This window comes from Apteryx mantelli, chromosome 2 (assembly GCF_036417845.1).
Source record: "Apteryx mantelli isolate bAptMan1 chromosome 2, bAptMan1.hap1, whole genome shotgun sequence".
Taxonomy (NCBI): Eukaryota; Metazoa; Chordata; class Aves; order Apterygiformes; family Apterygidae; genus Apteryx; species Apteryx mantelli.
Window position 1 is genome coordinate 31,956,753 of NC_089979.1, and position 27,089 is coordinate 31,983,841.

General features: G+C 37.8%; 1 protein-coding gene and 1 non-coding gene across 2 annotated transcripts; both read left to right on the forward strand.

Moving 5' to 3' along the window:
- Positions 1-82: 82 nt before the first annotated feature.
- MCM4 (minichromosome maintenance complex component 4) lies at positions 83-12,716 on the forward strand. The gene is made up of 17 exons (XM_067290443.1): positions 83-149; positions 288-388; positions 625-789; positions 1,627-1,790; positions 1,885-1,983; positions 2,131-2,226; positions 2,319-2,414; positions 2,858-2,996; positions 3,468-3,688; positions 3,816-3,936; positions 6,094-6,353; positions 8,365-8,730; positions 9,154-9,281; positions 10,588-10,795; positions 11,363-11,591; positions 11,710-11,843; positions 12,249-12,716. The coding sequence occupies exons 2-17, from the start codon at positions 319-321 to the stop codon at positions 12,339-12,341; spliced, it is 2,589 nt and encodes an 862-aa protein (XP_067146544.1). The 5' UTR covers positions 83-149; positions 288-318; the 3' UTR covers positions 12,342-12,716.
- Positions 12,717-22,802: 10,086 nt separating this feature from the next.
- Positions 22,803-22,875, forward strand: TRNAA-AGC (transfer RNA alanine (anticodon AGC)). Its single transcript has one exon. It is a non-coding gene; the product is annotated as a tRNA-Ala (tRNA).
- Positions 22,876-27,089: the final 4,214 nt, after the last annotated feature.

Genomic DNA, 27,089 nt, shown 5'->3' on the forward strand with positions numbered 1-27,089 from the left:
TTCCTCACCCCCCCCTTCCGTGCCTTAGTGGGGCGCTCCCGCTGGAGTCGCGCGCACCCATTGGTCAGAAAGCCCGCGAGAGCTCGAGCACGTGACCGGCCTGGCGCGGAGTTTCCCCGGGTCGCTGGGGCTGCTACGGGGCCGCCGAGGTGCGTGGGGGCGCCGGGCCCTCGCGGGGGTCCCCGTCTCCTCCCAGCGGTTCCCCCCGCTCCGCTCCGCTCCGTTCCGCTCTGCTGAGCGGGCGCGGCTGGAGCCGGCGCGACCCGCACCTTGTGCCTCCCCCGCAGGTAGGATCGCCGCGGGAGCCAGAGCAGCGCCATGTCGTCGCCTGCCTCTACGCCCAGCCGCCGCCGCGGCAAGCGCGGGCGGGGCAGCAACCCCCCGACCCGTAAGTGCCTTGGGGGGACGGCGGGGGGGGCCGCAGGCGGCGCTGGGGGGTGGGGCAGCCGGTCCCGCCGGTGTCGGCTGGGCCTCGGGGCCTCGCCTCGCCCCCTCGGGGCCTCCCCGCGTCTCGCAGCGCTCGGGGAGCGCGGCGCCGCCCTCGCGGTGCTCCCGGGCCCCCGCGCGCTCGTTCCTGCTCCGCGGCGGGCGGCGGCGCTCTCAGCACCTGCCCGTGTCCCGCAGCGCGCGCGGAGGACGCCCGCTCCCCTCCTTCGCAGAGGCGGCGAACAGATGACTCCACCTCCACCGGCGACCTGCAGCCCCTGCCGACCTCGCCAGCCGCCGACGCGCGAAGCCCGGCCGCCCAGGACGCGCTGTTCTCCAGCCCTCCGCAGTTCCGCCACTCAGGTGGGCTCGGGCCGCGGCTCCCTGTTCGGCAGCGTGGCTGGTTCGGGGTGACGGTTTAAGCAGACCCTGCCACTCTGCTCAGGCCTGTGCTGATTGCTGTGGTATACGATATACCCAGCTGCGTGTGCTGTTATGCAGCAAGTCGGCCTGGAGAACTGATCAGGCTGAAAAAAGTTAGCTTTTTCTCAGTTCCTCAGTCAAGTCTGGCGCAATGAATAGTACAGGAACATAGTCAGCGTATCTTAGGGGAAACATTATCATAATTTATCTGCTTTTGTAGTTTCAAACTACTAAGGAAATACATGTGACTATTCCTTATTATGTTTTTATGTATTTCTATGAGGAATAAAATAATTCAGTAAGCCAGAACTATTTATACAGAAAGGATCAGAGTTGATTGCCGTGTTAATTCTAAAAAGCATTTCTTGCTTTTATAAGTAGGGTTGTTTTTAATTGCAGTAGTTGGTAGTGGCCCATTAATTGTTGCCATTTATTTTACTGCTCAAAAATACACTGAAAAGTGTATTTAACTGAAAAATACTACATTTTGACTCCATGGTTAAACACTAATATACAAGCTTATATTAGCTTAACTAAATAAAGCTTAACTAAAACTTGTCAGCTTTGGGAACATGTCAATGCAAAGAAAAGCTTTAGGTAGACTAGCTACATCTTTGTTTTTCCTGTAGTAATAAACTAGAATTTATACAGATTGATGCTATTCATTTTATGACAGTAGAGTTGCAAGAATGACAAGTACAGGCCATGCACTTTTATCTTTAGTCTGACCTAAAAGTAAAATGGCTTGATAAGCATAATTAAATGTTTTCTTCATAGCTATTCCTCTCGACTTTGACATCAGTTCACCTCTAACTTACGGGACACCCAGCTCCAGGGTTGAAGGTACTCCACGAAGTGGTGTACGAGGAACTCCAGTTAGGCAGAGGCCTGATCTTGGGTCTGCCTGCAAAGCCAGACAAGTTGATTTACACTCAGATGGGGTAGGTAGAAGGTAGATGACTCAATCTTATCTTTGACAACTTCTTTTCAGAACAACTATCCATTTTTGTGTGTGCTTAACTTGTTTCCGTACAGCCAGCTGAGGATGTAGTGGCAAGCGATCAATCTCTTGGACAAAAGCTTGTTATTTGGGGAACAGATGTTAATGTAACTTCATGTAAAGAAAAGTTTCAGGTAAGTTTAAAAAAAAAAAAGACTTTTAAACTAGAAAAGCTAGTTTTTATCTTAAATACTGGATGTTGACTCTGGTACAAAGTGTGTGTGTACTACTAAATTTGATTCACCCTTCTCTTCTGTTTCTCTCTCATCTTCAACATCCAGAGATTTCTTCAGCGTTTCATTGACCCAGTAGCTAAAGAGGATGAAGACATTGGCTTGGATCTTAATGAGCCACGCTATATGCAACGACTTGAAGAGGTACTTGTAACACAACTAAATATTTTTTTCTTTCTTTTTTTCCTTTTTTTATATGCTATTGAACTAAAGATTTTTTCTCATATATTTTGCAGATTAATATGGTTGGGGAACCATTTCTGAATGTAAATTGTGACCATCTAAGGTCATTTGATGAAAATCTTTACAGGCAACTGATCTGCTATCCTCAGGTGAAGTAATGCATTTGTTTTCTGGTCTTTAAGAGGCTCTTTCATATTTCTGTCTTTTAATGTTTTTATTTAAATGCATTGGATGTTTTGTATGTTCAGTATAATCTCTGTGGCTTCTTTGTTTTCTGTAATATAAAATGTTTTATTTTGTAATATTTAGAACTTGATCACAGATACCACATAAGTAGTTAGCTGGTAAACTGCAGTGTATGTAGGACGCAGAGGCTGTGTCCAGAATCTTGTGCCATTTTTTTTTTCTTTGCAATGCTTAAATCAATAAATTTGATCTAAATATTTAGTTTCTTGCTAGGTAGGGGAATGCTTACCTGGCATAACTTTAGTCATTCTGGGCTGTTCAGCAGCACATAAAATCACAGAATGAAATATTTTTGCACAAAGCATTTTTACTTCTAAACTTAACTGTTCCTGATTATTTTATACAGGAAGTTATTCCTACGTTTGACATGGCTGCCAATGAGATCTTTTTTGATCGTTACCCGGATTCGATATTAGAACATCAAATTCAAGTAAGGCCATATAATGCACTGAAGACTAGGAATATGAGAAGTCTAAACCCTGAAGGTAAACTTTTGATTATCGTGTCAGAAAACTACTGTAAGGATTTATATAAACTTACTGAATGTTAACATAGAATTATATAAACAATTGTACAAAACTAGACTTAGGTCCATCTAGACTGATGTCCTTTGGTTCACATCAATGGTCTGTTTTGGAAGAAGACCAATTTTTCCTCTAGAGGAAAAAAAGATGCAGAATAATTTATCCTTAAAGGACAGACTGATGTTAAGAACTGATGTTCTTAATTCTGCAAGTGCAAAGGATTCTTTCTTTTGTATTTATGCAAATTAGAATGCCTATACTATGCTGTTTTTTTAATATATATATATATATATATTTTTTTTTTGTCTTGGATAAAATACCTAGTACCTAACTGTGAATGTCTACTTCCCCCCCTAAAAATTAACTTAACATGGAATTTGGAAGGTTATTTTAAAATCATGATGCGATGACATGGTTATCTGTATTTTGTAGATATTGATCAACTTATCACCATCAGTGGTATGGTAATCAGAAGCTCCCAGTTAATTCCCGAGATGCAAGAAGCATTCTTTAAGTGCCAGGTCTGCGCTTTCACCACAAGAGTAGAAATCGATCGTGGCAGGATTGCTGAACCATCAGTATGCAAGAACTGTAACACAACGCACAGTATGGCACTGATTCACAATCGATCCATGTTTTCTGATAAACAGATGGTATGTTGCATCTTGGTAGTGCTTGAAATGAAACAATTTTGACTCTGCAAATGAGCTGTGAGACTCTGTTTTATTTTTTGTAGAAAAGTTTTGCTTGTTTGAAATTAATCCTCAGTGTTTTTGTTAGATCAAACTGCAGGAGTCTCCTGAAGATATGCCAGCTGGACAGACCCCTCATACTGTCGCCCTGTTTGCTCACAATGACCTTGTTGATAAAGTTCAACCAGGCGATAGAGTTAATGTTACAGGTAAAATTTAGTTTAACTTGAGTATTTGCATTCTCCTTTTTCACTGAATTTTAATGGCTTAATGTATCACTATGTTTATCTGATAACTGAACACATCCATAGTTAGGGTGAGTAATATGTAACCAACAACCTCTTAAGTCTGAAATGGAAATACAATCTAACTTGTATAATATTACCTACATCTGCTTGTTTGTAATTTCATATCAGCTACACAAAATCATTACATGAGAGCCTTCCTTCTTTCTAGGTATTTGTTTCACTAGCCATAACATGCCATCTTCAATCTTCAGTTGTGCATTTGAGATGTTTATATGAATATACTCAAAACCAAATCAGCAAAGGGAACCCCAGGATGGATGGGAGGCAACTTGGAGAGATAGTGGTTTATTTATTTATTTTTATGGGTCACCTCAGATATGCTGACTATAACGTGGTCCTGCAAGTAGATAAATCCGCATGAGTGTACTGCAATGAGTGAGAGTGCACTTAATTGGCCCTGATGGGATGCACCATGAGTGCTGAGGGAGCTGGCTGATGTCATTGCAAGGCCACTCCGGATTAATTTTTGATAGATAACAGCAAATGGGGGAGGCTTCTGAGGAGTGAAAGAAAGCAAATGTTGTCCCGATCCTCAAGAAGAGCAATAAGGAGAATCTGGGACTACAGGCTGGTCAATCTCACACCTTGATCCCCTGGGGAAGGTGATGAAGCAAATAATCCTGGAAACAATTTCCAAACATGCGAAGGACAGAAGGCAACGGAGTAGTCCGCGTGGATTTATAAAGCAGAAGTCATGCTCTGCCAACTTTTTAGTCTTCTATGTGAGATGATTGGCTCTGTGAATGACGGTAGAGCAGGGAGTGTTGTTTATCTTGACTTTAGTAAGGCTTTTGATACAGTCTTCTGTAACATCCTTATTGACAAACTGATGAAGTGTACAGACTTCAGTGTACAGACAGTAGACAGTGAGGTGAACTGAAAACTGGCTAAACTGCTGGGCTCAGGGGGTAGTGGTCAGTAGCACAAAATCCAGCTCAAGCCAGTCACTAATTAATGACCTGGATGATGACAGACCGCACTCTCAGTAAGTTTGTAGATGATCCAAAACTGGGAGGAGTGTTTGATAGACCAGATGGTTGTGCTGCTATTCAGAGGGATCTGGACAGGCTAGAGAAGTGGGTTGACAGGAGTCTTACGAAGTTAACAAAGGGAAGTGCAAAGTCCTGCACCTGGGAAGGAATAACCCCATTCACCAGTAGAGGCTGGGGACTGACCAGCTGGAGAGTGGCTTTGCAGAAAAGGACCTGGGGGTCCTGGTGGACAACAAGTTGACCAAGACCCAACAATGTGCCCTTGCAGCCAAGAAGGTCAAGGCAGCTTCTTGGGCTGCGTTAGGAAGAGTGTTGCCAGCAGGTCAGGGAGGTGATCTTTCCCTTCTATTCAGCTCTGGTGAGGCCACATCTAGAGTGCTGTGTCCAGATCTGGGCTCCCCAGTACAAGAAAGACATGGACTTACTGGAGCAAACCCAGGAAAGAGCCATGAAGGTGATATACAAGATAAAGGGCTTGGAGCATCTGTCATATAAGGAAAGGTTGAGAGAGCTGGGACTCTTTAGCCTGGAGGAGAGAAAGTTCAGGGGGATCTGTCAATAGAGCAGTAATACAAAATAATAAGACTTGTGATACTGTGAGTTACAACTGCATTTTATTAGTAGATAAACCATTTATTGCTTTAAAACAACTGCTGTAGTACTAGCAGTTAATACTTAGCTTCTGGACAGTTTAGAGGCCTATCAAACTCCCCATTTATCAAAAAGGGGGAAAATGCTATTTTTAGACATTATAAGACAGTATCAAAAGCATCTTCAAGCCTCCATTTTCAAAAAAAAAAAAAAAGCCTAAGCATTTCACTTGCTCAGAGCATTTGTAATAAAAATGCTAAATGTATGCATACCTGCAAAAATATGGTCTAGGTGACTTAAATACGTTCCATTGACTTCCTGGTCCTGGGGAATAAACTCATTGAAGTATTTAGGCTGTCTTGAAAGACTTTATTTTGCAAGGGAAAATGTAAAAACTTGGGGTTTGGGGATTATCATGTTTTTTGCATCATGTTTTCTTACTTCATCTAATACTGTGATTCAAAATTGTATTTAGGTATCTACAGGGCAGTCCCAATTCGAGTTAATTCAAGGGTCAGCAATGTAAAATCTGTCTATAAGACCCACATTGATGTCATACACTATCGCAAAACTGATGCAAAACGCCTGCATGGTGTTGATGAGGAAACAGAGCAAAAAATGTTTGCAGAGGAACGTGTGGAAATGCTAAAAGAGCTTTCTAGAAAACCAGATATATATGAAAGACTTTCTTCAGCATTGGCACCAAGTATCTATGAGCATGAAGATATCAAAAAGGTAAATGAAATTCTGTATTTTTATTGTAAGTCACACTTATGTGCAAGTACATTTGTAATTATGAACATTTGCTATAGATGTGAATTTCGTGAGTCTTGGAAAACTCAAAGTTGCAAGGAGTTTTTTTTTTTTTTTTTTTAAGCTGACGTGATTCCTAATTTTTCTTAAAGCCTGGTGCATGCCTGAGCAGTCTTAAAGTGGTCCTGTCAGGACAAAGTTGCTTATAAGTGTATCATAATTATTTTCATGGTGTTTAGGAGTGTTAATTAGAGGGAAGATGTAGAAAAGTTAGTAAAGCAGCAGAACTGGCAAAACTTAATTGTGAGATTCCTCTTGCAATTTCCTGAATGTTCAGGCTGTAATCAGTTTGATCAGTGAAGAACAAGTAGCTGTAACTTTGGAAATGATTGCTGATTAAAAGGTATTTGCAAAAGAGCAGTAGCTTTAAAAATGGCATTTGGTTGACCCTAATTTATGGGATGTCAAAACAACTGCTTAGATTTATCCAAAAACTGACATTTTCTAATAAAATGTTCAACTTTATCACTGCACAAACTACAGTTGATAGTGCATCTCAAGGTAATGTCAGACACTGTAACAATCCTCTTTAAATATATTGCTTCATTTGTTTTTCCTCACAAACTTGTACATTAACATAGTTCACTGGTTGCTGAAATGGCTAGCCATTTCATTCTAAACCACCACATTTTCCATTTCAGCAGGAATACAGTCTTTCATTTGTGTGTTGTTGTCATCTCACCATGCTAATGTGGCACATCAGGTGTTGGAGGTGGAGTTGAGGAAAGCTAAGGGCCCTTCATCAGAGGCTTTTCAGATTCAGACCAAAATTTGTTCACAGCAATTGCCAAAATACCTATTTTTAATACTCGGAAGTGTTTGAAACCCATGTGGATTGGAGCATCAATATTCTGTATTGGGGACCTTGAGGAAAATATAATGGGGGCAGGTCATGCTTCTTGAATCTAACAAACAGGTTTTATTAACCTTGGTAGGTTGTGCTAAGTGAATGAGAACACAAGTGATACAAATAGCTCACTGCACTTCGCAAGCTTCTCTGCTGTAAAAACCCACAGAACCCTTGCATGGAATAGTGTACAGTCTTTCCTCCATTTTTTTCCTTTTTATCTCTAGCAGCCGAGTATTTATAATTGACTTACTCCTTGTCAGACTTTCTAGCTGTGCACTGCTAGAGAAAACTAATATTAAAAAAATGTGGTGAAGGAGTAAATAAATAAAAAAAATAAAAAAAAGCCCCCAAAACAACAAAAAAAAGTCCTGATAATTCTAGTTCACTGATAATGTCACAAGCATATGATTTATACTAATAATTTCACTACTTTCAAAATAGTGAAAGTTAGTTCCTTGTATTTCTTTAACACTGCAATTTTACACTTTCTTCAGGTAGTATAAAGAACAAAGTTTTGGTAAATTCCAGTCAAATAAAACCTTAAACTCTTGATCTTTATGGGCAAGTAAAGAAGGCATTTATATATAACCATTCTGCAAACACAGAAAAGCAGTTCATCTGAAAATCAAAAATGATGACTCTTTTCTCCTGTTGTCTTGAGTAAAAAGCAAATATGAATGACATTCTTTTTAATGATCTGAAAGAAGTAATAATACCTCAGCCCTAGATTAAATGCAGCCTCATGGAAAACAGTATTCTATTCTAGCCCTCCTATTGTCAGCAGAATTGGCTATCTAAATTCTGATTACAAACTTTTGGAATAAGTTTGGGGTTAGATTCTTTTCAAACCTTGAAAGCTGAGTTTGTGGGACCCTAGCACTATATGTTTGAAATTAACTGAAATTAAATACATCTATAAATAAAGAACCCTTTTAAAGTTTCAGAAAACAGTTTCAAATGTTCTCTCATGTCCAAATTGTGTTAACAGTGTTTCAGGTCATTAGATGTTTTAGTTCAACAGTTAGATTGGCTCTGACTATAGAAGAGTTGATTTTTAGATTTTTAATGAGAATATTTTTATAGGGTATTCTGCTTCAGCTTTTCGGGGGATCAAGAAAGGATTTCAGTCACACAGGAAGAGGCAACTTTCGAGCTGAGATCAACATTCTTCTGTGCGGTGATCCTGGTACCAGTAAATCACAGCTGCTCCAGTATGTGTATAACCTTGTTCCTAGAGGCCAATATACATCTGGAAAAGGCTCAAGTGCAGTTGGTCTTACTGCGTATGTGATGAAGGATCCAGAAACACGGCAGCTAGTTCTTCAGACAGGTGCTTTGGTACTTAGTGACAATGGCATTTGCTGCATTGATGAATTTGATAAAATGAATGAAAGTACAAGATCAGTACTACATGAAGTAATGGAACAACAGACTCTCTCCATTGCAAAGGTAAGCCTGTTTAATTCCATATTCTTTGCACTACCCATGGTATGAGCTAGGCAACTGAAACCAGAAAGTTAACAGAACAATGAGGCATTATGCTTTTTCTGTTGTCACCAGTGGATTAATTCTACATTACATAACTCATTTACATAAAAATATAGATTTCGTAGTGCAGAGGGCTGCAACCCACACATTTGTAGTATTTCCAAATGATCTTATTCTTCCATTACTCTGGAAGGCTTTGCAATACAGTTTTTGTTTTGGGGAACCCATTTAATAATATATTGGTGATCTCATGAATAACAAAATAAGCTGAATTAAAAAAATAAGTCTTGGTGGTACACAGTTGCAAAAACCTTCCTTCTAAGAGAACTAGTTGCAGGGGTTTTTTGGTTTTTTTGTTTTGTTTTGTTTTTTTCATTTTGACAGGCTGGAATTATCTGCCAACTGAATGCTCGTACATCTATCTTAGCAGCCGCTAACCCTATAGAATCACAATGGAATCCCAAAAAAACTACTATTGAAAACATCCAGCTTCCACATACATTGCTATCAAGGTATTAACTTTTTGCATGTCTCATTTTTATGAGATGTTATACTTGCTCTTGTGAAAATGACTCAGTATGGTAGAACAGGACAATTGTGTTCTCTGTAGCTTAGTGGAAAACTTTTGTAGCATTCGTTTTAAATGTTCCTACAGCTTCTATGGGAGCAGAGAACTGTCTTTTAGTATTTATGTCTCCATCTAAAACAGAAGAGCCAATGAGATCTATAAGGTCTCTTTGTACTTTTATGTTTTTTCTTGTTTCATCATCTCCTGGAGAAGAGCTGTTTTAAAACTTATAGTAGTTCATAACTTGAACACAAACTCAAGGTGTTTTTTCTAGCCCCATAAAAGTCTGAAGTGAAACACTGATGACTAGGGAACTCGCAATGCGGGCAGCAGAATCTGAGGCTCTGAGCCTGCTTGTTTCTGTTCAGTAAAGTTCAGCCACTGGAGATGGCAGCACTCACCTTTTATGTGATAGCTGTTAGAGTAACATTCAGTGACTGCCAATATTAAAAATTAAACTATGTGCTGCAGTTGCATCTTGTGAGGAACTTTCATACTCACTTGAAATATCAAGTATGCTGATGGTACACTGGATAGTCTGAAAACACTAACTGGCTTAGAATTCGCTGAGAATATTGGAAAAAATGTCTGCATCAAGGGATAGATGTTGAACTTTGCCAGCTCTGAGCAAATTAAAAGCAGAATTGAGGGTTCCTAGATGACTTTTATCATAGAGCTACGTAATTAGTTTAGCCACTGCCAGTGAGAAATAGTACCTTAAAGGGGGTGTTTTGAACCAAACCAAAATGTGTTGTCCACCTCTACCTACAGTTGGGCATACTTGATACCCTACAATGTTATGTATTAAGTTTGCAAAATTATTATAAACCAATTTCTTCCAGATTAAACTGGAAGTGTGTTTATATATGCATGCCCCATTTGCTGTTGTCTTTTAGGGCAGTAACTTTAGCAGTAACTTTGTTTTTAAAAGAAACAAATAAAGAGCCTGTCAGTCTTGGTCAAGCAAGGGAACTCAATTTCACAGAATGTATCTCATCTTCAAAGTTTCAAGCCCACAGGCTGAAAGCAAATCCAAACTGTAGACTTTATAGCTTTCTCAAAGTAATTACCCTTTTTTTTTAATGCCTCAGGAAAATTAGCTTTTCAGCTTAATATAGCAACTCCTCCTTCTTACAAGAAGCAATAGTCGAATAATTCCTACCTCTATCTGTTGCATCAAAACCATAAAACAAACTATTCTACATGGCAAGAAAGTATACCCACTAATACTAGATTCTTATCCTGTTCAGATTTGACTTGATCTTCTTAATGTTGGATCCACGTGATGAAGCTTATGACAGACGTCTTGCTCGCCATTTGGTTTCTTTGTACTACCAAAGTGAAGAAAAGATGGAGGAGGAATACATGGATATGGCAGTATTGAGGGATTATATTGCGTATGCTCGTACTTATGTATATCCCAGATTAAGTGAAGAAGCAAGCCAAGCCCTTATTGAGGTAAAGGAATTGCAGTTAATGTACTGAGTCTTTACTGACCTGTCAAAAATGGCAAAACCTTTTGGAAGGTATGCTTCCCATCTATATAGAAATTTTTAAGACCCTTCAAAAAATTTCTAAAAAACACTAGCATTTAAAAGGAAAGAGGGGTGAGTATAGAAGTCATTCTGTGCTCTGATCTTTTAGCTTGCTTTCAGGTATACTGGTTTGGTTTTACCACATTAAGAGAGAGCACTGAACTCTACTGAAAACTCTACTGAATTAAGTAAGCATGCCTGTACAGACACAACTAAGTAAAACTAATCCAAAGTCTTTCAAGTGATTCAGAACTTGATTCGTTATGATGACTTGCTGGATCAGGGAAAGATTTATACCTGATATACATATCCTTCATGGAAAAGAAAATAATACATATATATCTGAGCAGAAGTACAGTATTTGGAACTGCTTTTAACAGAATAGCTTGTATGCTGAAATAGTAGGTGGGGGATGAAGGGGATTCTGAAAATGATATGAATAATAGATAACATGATTTACTGAGATATTTAATGAATTTCTCCTTTTCAGGCGTATGTGGATATGAGGAAAATTGGTAGTGGCAGGGGAATGGTTTCTGCATATCCTCGACAACTTGAGTCTCTGATCCGTCTGGCAGAAGCGCATGCTAAAGTACGATTCTCGGGTAAAGTTGAAACAATTGATGTGGAAGAAGCAAAACGCCTCCATCGGGAAGCTCTGAAACAGTCTGCTACTGATCCAAGGACAGGAATTGTGGATGTATCCATTCTCACTACAGGTTTGTATTCTCAAAGTGATAAAGGTGGAATGCTATTGGGCTTTTGTCACTCTTAAATATAACTTAATCTGTCCTTCATAACTTACTTCTGAAAGACGTTATTATTTCTTTCTATAAGGAATGAGCGCAACAGCTCGTAAGCGGAAAGAGGAGCTGGCTCAAGCCTTGAGGAAGCTTATCCAGTCAAAGGGCAAAACACCAGCTTTAAAATACCAACAGCTATTTGACGATCTTCGAGCACAGTCTGACATGGTAAAGCTTTTTTTTTTTTTTTTTTAATACTCATCTTTAAAAGTGTGGTGTTTTTCCAAATCAACATAATCTTGTCCTCAAATCACAGTATGGAGGGAAAGGGAAACTTTACTTGTTCAGTTGAAGTTGACATGACTGCAGAGCCAATTCTACTGCAGATAAATGAGCTATAATTTATATAGGCTTGCAGACTGATGGATTTGGTAGTTAAGATTGCTGAATCCCTATCATAGCAGAAACCAGAAAAAACTAACTCAACTATATGGTTCTAGACCAGATGTCAAAACTCAGGAAAAAAATTACTGAAACTTGGAAAATCTGATAAGAAAACTGGTATGAAATGTGTTAAAAGCTGTATTCTTTTTTTTCTGCCTGTGTTTAAGTTTTTCGCCTTTTTTCTTTAAGGCTGTCACTAAAGAAATGTTTGAAGAAGCACTTCGTGCCTTGGCTGATGATGACTTCTTGACTGTGACTGGAAAGACTGTTAGACTGCTGTAAGTTAGCCTTTCCTTGCAAGTCAGCTGTCATGGTTTTACTTCTCCTTACTATTACAACATTGCTGACCTGCAAGATCTTCCAGATTTGGGACTATCACTTGCTATGACAAGAATGACCATTTAAGTGGCACTTCTATCAGCACAATAGATTATGAAGGACCTAAAAAAGCTTAGCTGAATAAAGCTATTTACATTTGAGCTAACTGTATTACTAACATGTTACTGCCATGTTTTTTTTTTAATGAAGTTTTGTAGAACATGAGAACAACAGGTATGTATTCAAATTGAACTGTAAAAATTTATCTTAAAAGACTTATTTGGTAAATGCAATTTGTTAGTATTGTTTTAATACCTGAAATAAAGCTATTGGATTTAAGGGTTTTTTAGCGTTCATTTCTACATGAAAATGAACATATCTTGTGATGAGCACTCTTCAATCTAGAATTCTGTGACTTCTAGGAAGGTCTCTGTGAGAGTCTGAACAGAGCTTCTCTTTTTTTCTTATTTGACTTGGTTGTGCTTTGTTAGTATCCTCAATATCAAGAGGGCAGATAGTTTCTACTTGAAACTAAATGTTTTCCCTGCAATTTTAATTATCACTGGATAAACTAGGATAACCACCTTCTGCAGAAGCTCATGCGACAGGACCTGAAAAGGAGGTCCTAGTTGGGCATGACTGGAGATTCTTTTACAGTTCTAACTGATGCAGATGCTCTCAGCCATTGAATGTCAATAGCTGCTACAGTTTTCACCCCTGAGGTAGCAGAAGCGTTCCCTAATTCACTTCAGTGCAGAGAACACCAGGCTGACCTCAACTGCTCACAAAGCCCCACTTTCAGCTCTGCAATGGATACTCTTGCACATTGCCACTGCTTTCAACAGAGGTGAGGCAAAGTCTATGGTCTACTCTTGCCATTTGAAAAGGAGACACCCTAAAAAACCCAGTAACACTTTTCTACTACTGCTTTATTATGCAGGTAAAGCACCAGTCACTTCTCTTAGCTGTAGCTTATAAAATGGATTTTCAGTTATTTGTTTTGAGTTCGAGGGAGGAACTTTCCTTCTGTCCAAGAGTTAAAAACCTAATGTATGTCAGAAGAATCAGATTAAACCACAGCTATCTCTCCAGCCTTTACAATTAGTAAATATTTCTTATCTACTCAGCTTCTTGGCTTTTATGGTTTAGTAGGACATAATTCACCTCATGCTCTTTTACAGAGGAAGTCTAGGTCTCTGATTTAAGGCTTAAAAGTTAGAGATAGGTTTACAGTTCTCTCCAAAAGAAGTCTGTAATATAAAATTCTGAACTCCCTTAAATACCAAAATAATAGACTCCGGTGACACTGATTTTATGGTATCTTAACTTCCTCTCTGGTATTTTATTAACTATTTATTTTGCTTAGAAGAGAACCATCTCATGACCCCTTCTTGCCTTCCCCCAGTGTAATATACCTTTTATTCCACAGTTGCTATCTACTTTCTGAAAAATGGTCTGATAAAACTCTTAAGCAACTATTGTTTACTTTTTGAAAACTGTCACTTCCACACTTCTTCCAGTTATACTGGTTGGTCCATAAAATGATACTATCTCAATTCATAAACTGTTTCCCCTGTTTGTGCGCTCTCATAGCTGTAACAGGACTACCCCTTAACTTCCAAGTATTTGGTACCTTCTCTTGTTGAACAAAACAGCATCATAAAAGTTTCTTAAAGATGCTTTTGAGTTTTAAAAAAACTTTGTGTAAAATATGGATTCAAGTATAGTAATACATCTGGCTACACTAGCAAAATTTCTCAAGTTAAAATCAGGTGTAAGTATGGAAATTATTACTATAGAAACTGGGCAGTTCAATGTACCTACGTATTCCAGATGTATATTGAAATGTGTATCTATGAAATCAAGTGTTCCAGGAAACAGATTAGTTTTGCACCTATGTCAGATTTTAGCTACCCTTTCAATTTAGGAAGACTCTTCATTCCCTATCTTCTGTTTAAGTACAATGCTTATTAAGGGAGTATTCTGTATTTGATGTTTAGAGAGTCACTTGCAGATTAACCCCACTAGGTGGCTCTTGAAGCCCATATGCAGTAAAGAGGCAGCTCTTTTTCAATCTGTAGAACGTGTGGGGGGGCTGTACCATTACACCCCCCCCCCCCCATGAGTAAGCACTTCAAGTGCAACTTTAGTTAGGCAGATACAGAATGGAAACACTTCTGGTAAAGGATTCTGAATAAAAGATTTTAACCATCCATGTGCTTTCTAACATGAAATGCACAGAAAGCAAGAGGAGGATGTAAGTAATTTTGTAAGTTATTTTGCATGCAGGCTGAGAGTATTTTCCCTATTCTATGGAATAATCTCAAACTCTAACATACATCCTACTTTACTGCTCCATTTACTCTACACTGTCAGTAGCTATAATTAAGCTCATTTAAAAAACCAAAAGTCATTTAAAGACTGGAATATGCAAGTAGGAGAAAGAGCTCCTGTCCAAGACTTGATATTCTTAATGTCAGAAACAACACAGAAGAAAGGCATTAAAGTTTTCTATATGCTTTACCAAAGGAATATTTAAACAGTTACAAGCCTACTAGCAGAAGAAATTTATAGTAAGTCACTTTTAGAGACCATAGTTTAAGTAGTCTGCTGTCTTGTCTAACAGTAGAAGGAAGCTGCTATTAAAGTGAAATAGAATGGTATGCTTCTGTTTTTATAGCACAGAATGCAACCACTAACTAGTCTAGGAAAAATAAGTACAAGATAGGCTGAAAAATGTCATTTGCTATCACTGTTGGTAGTTTCAAAGCTGGTACTTCATTTCTCTGTGCAATCACAGAATTGTTTATAAAGTGACTTGGTCCTCATCATCACCAGTTATGTTCTTCAGCAGGAGTAGATGTTAAATCCTATGCAAGAATAATACATCAAGCTTGTGCCCTGCCCATTATAACTGAGAAAATATACTCCTTAAGACAATGTTCTACTCAGCCTTTTCAAACTTCAGTATTACATTTTGGCAGTCACTCTGGAATTCCAATTTTATCTTCCTAGAAAGCTGTACAACTAGGATTATCTCTGGAAAAGAAGAAAGTATACAGAAGACTGCATGTAAAATAGCTTTTCAGGCAGTGAGACTATCCCACTTTTTTGCAGTATGTTTCTGTAATTTCATAATCTTATACCTGGTATGTAACTTGCCATCTGGATACAGCAATATGGAGAGAAAAAAAAGCAAGCATTTTATAGTTGTTTCTGACTGTGCAAGACCACACATAGTCTTGTAAAAATACATGAATAATAGTTTACTTTTAATCATGGGATTCATCATCTAGGAGGTAAACAGACTGTCAATATGGAAGCTGTCAGCCAATTCTCATTTTGCATGGCCACCTTACAGTAACGTTTACAGACAGCTTGGCACCAATTCAAATTATTTAATGCTAATTAAAAAATGCAGGTTGTAAGCTTTCAAGAATGCATTTTTTCTGCTTTCAGTTAGCACACCCAGGCTCCCCTTGTAACTGGCAGCTTTGGACTTGATAAGGAAAACAGAACATCATATTTGCTACTGACATCTTTTAAAAAAAAAACAGGCAGTCATTAAAATCTGAGCAAAAGATGTGCTTATACTGTTTTACATCTTTGTGTTTTTGTTAATCCGTAAGCATTCTCTTTCAGTGTCCTATATTCTGATTTTAGAGAAAACATTCACAAGGTTTCATTCGCAAGGTCAGTGACTCCTGATCATGTCCCATCTCAAAAGGATTTGGCAGGAGTGGTTTTGGATTGCTTTTGTCTAAATTTGAGCACCTTTTCTAATGAAGCATACAGTTTCCAGTCACCGTTCCTGCTAAGATTTCCACTCACTTCATTTGTGAGTGGAAATCTTAGCAGGGAACATTGTAATGCCTGCATAATCTGTTCTGTGAACCATGTTACATACTCAGATTAAATTACTCGGTTACTTTATAAACCGGTGATTAAAACCCCACAGTTTTAGTGTTATGTGGTCTAAATCTCTAATAATTATCATGCAAATCCTTTTTCTAGTGACCACCTTAGATTAGGTTTGTAATGCATCTAAGTCGATACTCCTTTGTTAGTCTTGACTGAACATCAAATGCTTCAGACAGAATGCAAAAAAAGGTGCAAGAAAGTTTCCTCTAGTAATTAAAATCATTCTTAGCCCTGAAGCAAAAAGCATATAGTCTCTTCTAGCCTTTATTAAAAGCTACTAGATATGATAATAGCTAGTCTCTCTTAATGCAGATAATCAGGGCTAGGAAAACGGTACTAAGCTTCTTTATGTGGAAGAGGGACTGTATTCCTAATGGCCTCCAAAGGAAATGTTAGGAAGTTGAGTAGCTTTCCCCCCTTCCTCCATTTTAAGAGATTAATTTTAATAAAATCCTGATATATAAGATTTTCCTCTGTGACTCATGAGCTTTTACCTCACCTATATAGCTACTACAGGTACTAAAAAGCTTAGAACATTCATCATAAATAGTTCTGAATACCCCAGACACCAAAGGACAGCTGAATAACTGGCTGTTAATTAATTTTTCTCATCATAGTCTCTCATGCTGCTCTGTGCTGTAGTACCCAAATGTTTCTCTCCCCCAACCCCACCCCCAACCAACCAACCAAAAAATGCCCAATAACCACAGCAGACTAAAGAGTTTGACAACTGAAGATAGATAGTAAAGATCTTGGAATACTCTGTGATCATCCTAATGGAAGTAAAGGTATTCTTATACTGAAAGAACATACCATTACATATGTCCTGCAACAGTAGATCAGGTAAGAAATCACACATCAAGGATGACAATCAAGAATCACTTTTAAGGAACAGGTTTAGGGGAGGACCTTGGTGGGACGAGAACCCAGTGCCAGCATTGTGTGCACTGAGAATACCCCTGCTTAAAATAAGCGTGTACACTGTGGCCGTAAGCTTGTCCCAGACTGCTGCCAGAACGATGGCATTTAGTACGACAGCTCTAGGGATTTTTTTGTCTACTAATTGTATGAGAAAGTAGTCGGTAAGACTGGTATGTGTTGTTTAAGTAAGCTCAAGAGTTCAAGTAGAAGGGGAAGTGGGTTTTCAACCTCCAAAGTATGAGGAGATGTGTCAAGAAATGGAACAATTCCAATGTTTTGCTAGTGCCATGCATATTTTCTTCCTCAACCACGAACAGATAAAAGACATGAGGAAAGAAGTAGGTCTTTCTGCACACTGTAAGGTGCTTGGTTAACACTCAGACACAGTAGATATAGCAGCACTATTCACTAGTATCTGAAGAGCTGCACTTGCTGTGCTGATGCCTCTTGAAGTCAGGGGAAGTGCACCACGAAAAAAACCTCAACATCTGGATAAGGATCATGAGACACTGATAAGGTGTTAGGAGAAGTCAGTGAATCAGATGCTCAAGTTTATCTCTGAAGCTCTAACACAAGTATGGCAGGCAGTAGCCTCTTTTAAAAGAGGCAGAACTTCTACAGAACCAAAAGTAAGGAGGGAAGGGTCAGGGGCTATAACTTGCTTATATGCTATGGCTAAAAGACACGAGCTCTGCTGTGTTTTCTAGAACACAAAATTAGGGGTGACTAATCTTTTTTCTTTAAACTTGAGTTGATTCCCTCATCCAGCTCATAATATGACTTCACAAAAAGTTTAATGAGAAGAAGGTGCCATATTTCTGGACTGGAACCAGATGTGCAGCTGGGGAAAAACAAGCATTCTTAAACTGCTATTTTCACCGACACCATTGTCTGTACAAACTCTACCCTAGTTGGACAGGTGGAGAAACAGACATTCTGCTTCAGGTCTCTAACCATCTTTCAGCCACTGTTTTTCATAAAGCCTGTAAAAACCTAATATTGCAGAATCCTTTATCTTTCTGCCAAATTTGACTGAAATGGGTGAGGAAGATTCAAGAGGTAGTTATTAGGGGGGACTGACATAGACAGCTGTATAAGCCTTATTTTGTTAGTAAACTAGGCCAAGGGAGGAAGGAAGAAAGGAAGGAATTCAGTTTTGCTCTGACTAAAACAAAAATGAACATTTTACCAAAATAGTTACCTGTTTTGTTTTGATTGTTTCTACTTTTAGGTTTAACAATTCTTGTCTAACAAAACACTGGAGAATGCAGGCATCGATCCCGCTACCTCTTGCATGCTAAGCAAGCGCTTTACCATTTGAGCCAATTCCCCCCCTTTTATTATTAATAGGGATCATAAAACTGAGTTTCAGAGTGTATGGAACTGCAGATTTTAAATGCATGTAATATTGTTTTCTGTCTTGCACTCATCTCTCTTTTCACAAATGAAAAAACATTTAACTTAGATTCCAAAACAAGTTTCAAATATTTAACTTGCAATATTTCATATTGCATTTCCAAATGAAGTGACTAGAAACAAGACAAACCAGAAAAGACATCTTTTCCAAATGTGCAATAAAAAAAACCCAACTTGTTACTTGCAATTCATGAGAGGAAGTAATTTCTGGTCTTTGATTTACCCCTCATATAGACAAGCCGGTTTCTATTTGTGTTTTTTTAATTTTTTATTCCTTTTAAAAAAATAGGAATAATTATTTTATTCTCACATAATCACAGAATGGTTGAGGTTAGAAGGGACCTTTAGTGATCATCTAGTCCAACTCCCCTGCTCAAGCAGGGTCAGTTAGAGCAGGTTGCCCAGGACCCTGTCCAAACAGATTTTGAATATCTCCAAGGATGGAGATCCCACAACCTCTCTGGGCAACTTGTTCCAGTGCTCTTGTCACCCTCACAGTGAAGAAGTTTTTCCTCATGTTCAGACAGAACTTCCTGTGTTTCAGTTTGTGCCTGTTGCCTCTCGTCCTCTTGTTGGGCATCACTGAGAAGAGTCTGGCCCCATCCTCTTTACATCCTCCCTTCAGATATTTATACACATTGATAAGATTCCCCCCTCAGTCTTCTCTTTGCCAGGCTGAATTCCAGTCAAATGTATTGCAGCATTTGAAAAATAAAATATGTACATCTAAACAACAACAGCTGATCTCACTCTAAAATTTCAGTTAAACAAGTGAAAATACCTTTTGTAGTTAACTGTTTTTCTTCCCATCATGAACAAAACATGACAGTGGAGAATGCGGGCATTGATCCCGCTACCTCTCACATGCTAAGCGAGCACTCTACCATTTGAGCTAATTCCCCTGCATCACCATAATTTACCCTGTAACCATAGATTTTATTAACTACAAAAGTAAATGGCCTTTGCTGATTCATTCCACCCCTTTAACATGGGTACTAACTCAAAGGCAGCCGTTCAGAACACTTGCTACGCTTACTAATTCACCATCTGACCTTGAGCTTGTCTGTTTTTTTGTCAGAGATGACAGGGATAAGGAAGGTACAATACAAGAGAAATGGAAAACCTTAATACAAGGGAGCTGGCTTATTCTTCCCCAAAGCAACGACAAAAAAAGCAAAGTAAAGAAGGTGAAATTTTCCAAGAAATTTAATGTTTTATTATCTTAAAGTCAACAAAAAATATTAAAGAGGAAATTTAGGGAGTACAACGAAGTGAGTAAAAGAAGTTTTATGATGTGAAACTGCAGAAAACATTACTGCATTTTACAGGAAACATATACATATGTTTATACTTGTAAATATAGTTTAAGGTAGAACAGGGCATGCTGATGCAGTGTTCATGACTGACTTACCATCATGATAAGCGTTTTATCCACAGTGACAGTAAAACTTACTTATTTCTTCTTGCCTCACTTTAATAAAAACAGCCAGCAGTAGATGCTTGTTCCTCCTCCCAATATTTACTCTAAGGCTTCCATAAAACAGTATGTATAAAGCTATTTACTACTTGTTATTCTTTCTGGAAGTTTTCTACCATACTTATCACTGCATCAATTTTCATATCATACCAGTGACATTGTTCTCCATCTACATGTACCAGGATAAAATCCACTGTATGTGCATATGTATGTAAATGAAAATCTTTCCTAGGCAGGAAGCATTCCCAGAGAACTCTCACAAAAATGAGGAAACAGGCAGCAACCTTCTACTAGCTATGGTACATACAAATCTGCAGTTTAACAAGTGTCAATCCTTCCAATCATCAATCCTTCACTAATTTTCAAATTCATGCAAATAGCTTAGAATGGATGCCCCCCCCCCCCCCAAAGTCCGCATTTTCCTCGAGTTTGTAACAGGGGTGGATGCAACAGAGGTAGAAAGTTGGCATGTTTCTGAACTTATGAGTTAAAAGTCAAATAAGGTCTTCCTGTAAACTCCCAGAATAATGTGAGGCACTTCATGCCAGCTTGCATGACAAGGCCTGCAGCCTTTTAATGCCACCAAACTTGCACTAGATTTATCTTTTTCTTTGATAAGGGCAGCTAATTCTTCTGTATAGAGAGAAGCCAAATCACAGACAATGCAATGGAACAGCCTGATGAGATACAAGACTTGCATTTGCCTTAGTGTACCCTGAGAAGACAATCTAGAAAGCAAAAGTAAAAACTATTATAATCAGATTCGATCAATTTGTATTAGTGTTGCCAAGGAGAACCATTGCAGTCATCTATATTAAGTGAGAGTACCTGGAAACAAAACCTTCACAGCTGAAGTCCAGTAGAGAGATGAAAAAACAGGAATAAAAAAGGCCAGGTTATTTTCAGTAATGTAGGTGAGGAAGGTCTCCTAACCAAGAGGAGGAAAGAGAAAATTTTACTTATCAAGCTATGCAAAAACTTGGCCATCACAACAAATTCAAGATCACTAAGCCAAAGGACTGTCAATTTAATGAAATACACACTTCTTTATCAATGGAAACAGCACCATGGAAGCAGAGGTCTTCCTCCACCTTTATCTGACTGGCATCAAATAAACTGTTCTTCTGCAAGATGAACTTTCCAACCATTAGGCCATTTCAGTGGCAATGGAGTGAGATTTGGGGATGAAAAATAGAGAGGTCATCTACCATTTTCATACTAACTCAGGTTGCACAGGACAAGTGAAGAAAACTAGAAAAATTGAACCTTATGAAATTCCATATGGGAAAGATCTCATCTGTAGATGTGCAGTGGACCATCACTGGGCCTAAGATGTATACCTGTGAGAAGGACTCAAACCACTTTTGCGTATTTCTGTTTTCACTTCCATTTTACTGAAGTGGGATAGTTACAGTCAGTTATAAGATACTGCAAAGAAGGGTAATAATAAATCTTTATTGCTTTTCAGAGATTGAGGTAATGGAAGAAAACATTTTAATTAGCAGAGAACATTCTGCAGTGATACTAAAGCAGTTTTAGTTCCATGTCCTGGCCTGAATCTAGATTGTGCTGGATATGAAACACTATCTTACATTAGGCAAGTTATAATTAGCCGCTACTTAATTTCATAATTCACTTTCTTTTGAAAGTAAGCTAAAGTTATTAGAGAAAATTGCCAGTGTATATATTGTTGTATTACTGCACGTTTTACTCTACTACCATAAATAACTTTTTTCATTTAAACAGCAAGTGAGAAATCTTTGATTATATCATTTTTATTGCCTTTGCTGTTTAATGATATAATTGGTGGGACCATTCTCACTGTAAGCTACATCTTTCTTCTTGAAATCCTGAAAGCATTCCTTTAAATTTAATGCCCTAGGAGTAGACCTCTGCCAATATGCTTCTTACTGCCAAGTAAGACAGGATTAATAGTACATGATCCTGATGAGCAAAGATTGTATTATATTTTACCTCTATAGCCTTTCACAAAAATCATAATAGCATTTTTCCTAAATAATTCACCAACAACTTAGTGTGACTACACTTGACTTTTTATATTTCTGAAATGTTTTTAGGGTGACCCCATATATTTAAGATTTGAACTTAATTTTCCAACTCAGCATAAAAATGTTGACATACCTCAAATATAATTTAGGAAGGTATGACATAAATGGTTTCTTTCCACAAACTATGATAACCACTAGCTTTTAGACCACTAATTCACATACAAATAATTAAGACTATTAATGGAAAACTAAGTTGGAAAAGAAAATAAGAACACTTGAAAAACAAGGGGAAGAAAACCACCTCATTGCCCTTCAGTAACTTCTAACAGTATTTCTTCTAGATTTACAAGCCTCTTGGTATCTGCATTGTAACAGAGATAAAACTGCTATTAGTTCTCCCTCTCCCCTTTCTGCATAAACACTAGAGGAGGCTTTATTCTAGAAAGTAAGTATTATTTTATCAAAATAACATAGCAGAAAGTGTATCAATACCACCGCTTCTCAGAAGTCAAGTGAGTACTCTGGCTTTTAAGCTAATAGACTTTTCATATGATGATTTCCACATTGATGATTCGCTGTTACTGAATAAACAGATTGATTCAGCAAAGGAAAAGAGTTGAATCTCAAGCAGCTGAGCTGTGATTCAGCAGAACTATATCCACATTTTCTGCTAATATGTAAGGGGAATTAGCTCAAATGGTAGAGCGCTCGCTTAGCATGCGAGAGGTAGCGGGATCGATGCCCGCATTCTCCAGTGTTTTGAGAAGACTGAAAAAAAAAAAGAAAAAAAGAAAAGTATAGATTTTCTTCCGTACATTGTTCAGGTTTGTGAAAGAAAATATATAGCTATCAATACATACTATTTCATAAGGCAAATAAATCAGGAAAAATATAATCTCAATTAGTACTCATGAGCTAAAAAATGATTTCTTCATAAAAACATCTAATACCAATGAAGTCAATGTGTAACGCAGGAAATAAATTCACTTGTGTCCCTTACATACGCATTAACAGTTTTTTTTTTCTTTCCTTTTTTAGATTTTAATTCTGTGAGTATTTAGTGAAGTCTCCTATGAAAAGATGTAGAAGTACGTAGAAGTATCTATATAATCATTATCTCACTGGTTCAGAATTACCATCTTCCCAGCTATCTTGCACCTGCTTTTCTAGCAAGGATGGGCACGATACACTTCTTCCCAACCTCAATCTCTAGAGATGTTAATCTTACATTATATTTTACAGAATGATTTTCTGACATTAGCTCATTTCGCTAGTTAGCTCATACTCTTTTCTTCCTCAGATCACCTGCACTGCCTTTCTTTTTCAAACATCTCACAATTTCAATTTCTCCCTCAAACCTTGTAAAAAAAAATAAAAAAGTAATAATTTGCACTTAAAAAAGATGCTCATCTTTGATTAACATTAACTATTTAAATAAATCATTCATATCATGCATGTGCTTCTTAAAATTGGTTCTTTTTATATCCTTATAAAACTGCTATAGAAAAAAAAGCATCTAAATTAAAAAAAATAAAGACCATAAGGAAATACATTGAGCTCTGAAACTGCATCACAATGAAAAAATCTGAAGAAACAGTGCAACCTGTTAAGTGTGCTTTTGATTCATTCTTTAAAACCCATCAACAGAAATTGTATTTCTTTTTTGTGCAGGCAGTTACCATAATTTTACATAAAACAGAAATTTACAAAACTCTTTCCCAAAGCAGGAAAAAAAAAGTTCGAAGTAGTAACTGAAAAAAGTATTATTCACAATGGCAATAAAGAGACAAACTTGCAAGCAGTAAATGGAGAATGCAGGCATCGATCCCGCTACCTCTCGCATGCTAAGCGAGCGCTCTACCATTTGAGCTAATTCCCCCTACTGGAAAATAAACTGAGCTTACTGTAACTCAGTAATTTTGTGTTCCTCATTGATAGACTAACTCACTAGAAACCATACTGAAATTTGGTCTGCTGTCTTAAGCACAAACAAAACCTTTTACTAAAAAAAAAAAAAAAAAAAAAAAAAAAAAAAAAAAAAACACCACACTGGCAGCCAGAGCCCAGTCAATTCAGTAATTTTGTAGATAACAGAATACAGTTTTCCAGTGAACTGCAGAAACAATTGTGTCTTTCTTAAAGCAAACTGCTTTTGACAGCCTTAGTGGGAATTTTGCCTAATTTGAAATCTGGACTCCTTGATTTAACAGCGTGTTTTATCCAGCTGAGCTGCATCTGAAAAATAGGGTCTGCATTTCCAAGCAATGCTAGATTTATGTTTGCAGCAAACAATTATGACTTCAGAGAAATGTGGTTTTATGTTTCTAAAATAGATTTTTCCTATTTATAATCCCTAGGTGGAAGAGAATCAGCCAAGTGACTTTATCCATTTCCACAGTTCACAATATAATAGATATGACTGAATAATATAGCAGTAGAGTTCTTCCAGTCTGGCTGTTCTTGATCACTGAAATAGCCTCTTGGGGCAACGGAGTTCTGGGCTTAAGTTACACAAAGCGCAAAAAATGCTCCCTGACAAATGGAACATTGCAAAAGGTATCTTTGCTTTACAGTAAAGTTCTGCACAGATCACAGTTTGTTCACACCCCAAACGTAGAGCCATTCTGATTACTGGAGAATTTTCTACAAGTATGTTCCTGCTTATCTCCCCGCTGGTTTTCTAGTTTTCCTCAAAACAGCAATAACAACCCCCCTCCCCTGCCCACGTTGTTGGTACTTTTGAGCTTCAAATACTTCAAATAAGAAGAAGAAGTATTTAAGAAACAGGTGAGTTAATTTTAATATATAAAGATAAATTAAACCAGCCAACAGAGGACACTTAGGCTTAAGGTGCAATAAAGGCAAAACTTTAAAATATATTCTGTGTATATAAAACAGGAAAATTTTAAAACCTGTAAGTAAGCCAAAAGCAAAATTTTAGAAAACAGAGAACTTCTATTTGACTCTCCAACAGCTCTTATGATTTTCTAACCTGCTCATAAAGTTTTTTCTTTGGAAAAGAAAAAAAAAATCTTTTCATGTCATACTGATTAAATCAAATTAATCTTCTTAACAAGGTGTAACAGGTAGAAAAATCAGTAATATTAACATAGTCACCTGTTAAAACTAGGACACAAAAGACTGGCCAACTGTTAAGGATGGCTCTCTTGAATAATAACAAACTCATTTGGTACACGTTTCTGTAGAACACCAAAAGGAAGGCTCATATAGCAAGTATTTCATATCCCTACTGTAGTCTGCATGCTTATTTAATTTCCTTAATAATGAGTACTGTTGTTTTGGGAGAGAAAATAATAGTTCACATTATCTGGTAATACAGTCACACATATACATGCGACATACATATATGATACACATTTATCAGAAATACATATATATGAACATAAAAAAAACTCATGGCCATAATGAAACAGCACTGGCAGTGGCTTACCTGCAGCTCCGGAAGTTAAGAGTCAGAGAACATTAAGTAAGACAGGTCTCCAATGTTTCCTGTTACTTGAAGTTAAAGGGTTAGTCTTCTCTCTTTGAAAGTGGCATTAAAAAAAAGAAGAAAAAAAAAGAGAGAGTAGCTACTTTATTTTATTTCTAATTTACATTTGTGTGAAATCATGAAACATAATGAGATCTACTTAGCTAGAACTGGAACATAAAGATTTGTTGGCCTAACGTGACTGACATATATACTCTGATCTCCACAAGAATCAAATATCAACATGCTTTATGTGTTTCAGCCTCTCACATCCTCACTATCTTGTCATTTAACTTGAAGGATCCAAGCTATATCCAACATATTTACATTTGCCCAAATAGCTGCTGATTCAGAGTGTCTGCAACTATTGTAATTTGTGTGTTATTAATCAGTGGTCAGCTGACTCTTCATTAATCAGTCAGAAAATAAACGTGAAATGGATAAAAAGAAATAACAGCCAGTAACGGAAAGAGAAACAATTGACTTTGCAAAAAATCCTATGAAAAGGGATCTTGGAGGATTGTATTTCTCCTTCCTTAAAAAAAGGGAAAGGGAACTTGACTGAATCCTTCAGAAATCTTGTAATAGTTTGGCATTTTTATTTGCTTTGATTCTAGGAAAAAAAAAAGGCAAAAAAATGTGAACTTTTATTTAATCTTGCAAGTATAGTACATCATTGCTTCTCTGAAGAAAAGAATCTCTGAAACTACACTTATTTAATAACTCTTAGAAAAATAATTTAAATCAGACTTAGTTTAGTTTGCTGGCACCATGACAGACACAGTAGCAGTCTGCACTGGAACACGGGTGATGGCACTCACCCTTTAGCAAAATATTAGAATGCACAGCAGGAGGAATGTCCCTAAGCTTGTTCCTGTCTTTCACAGACAGGTAGAGGCCAACTGCAGCTCCTGTTTGTGTTCAACTTAATCACAAGTACAGCAGAAAATGCTCAGCTACTCAGGTAGCACCCTTTGTCTATAAAACTGCCCTGTGTCTTCTCCAAGGAAAAAGTGGTGGGCTGGATTTTAATTATGTTTTATATCATTTTAATACCTCCTATGTACTGTGGTTCTGTAACATCACAAAACCAAGTCTCACAGATTATCAAACTTAACTCTCTTTTTGCCACATTCCCATGAGACAAAGATTCTGCTAGTGCCTCACCCTCACTACACAGAAACACAACAGAATTTAATGGAAGGATGCATACTGAGACTTGTAATTTCTGCACAATCTATTTCTGAACCAGATGTACCTAGTGAGCATCTCTGACCATGCGAATTGGAACTGCAGGTCTCACTGTGAGGCTAATGGCTTAATCTTCTGTTGGATGAATCAGTGGGAGAGAAAAAAAAAATCCTTATTAGGATTCCTTCATCTTGAGCTCCCTCCTGTGGATTTTACTAAGGAACAAAACCATCTACTCACCAGTAAATGATAATTTCTCCTGTATAATAAAGTAGTTTTGAGAAGAA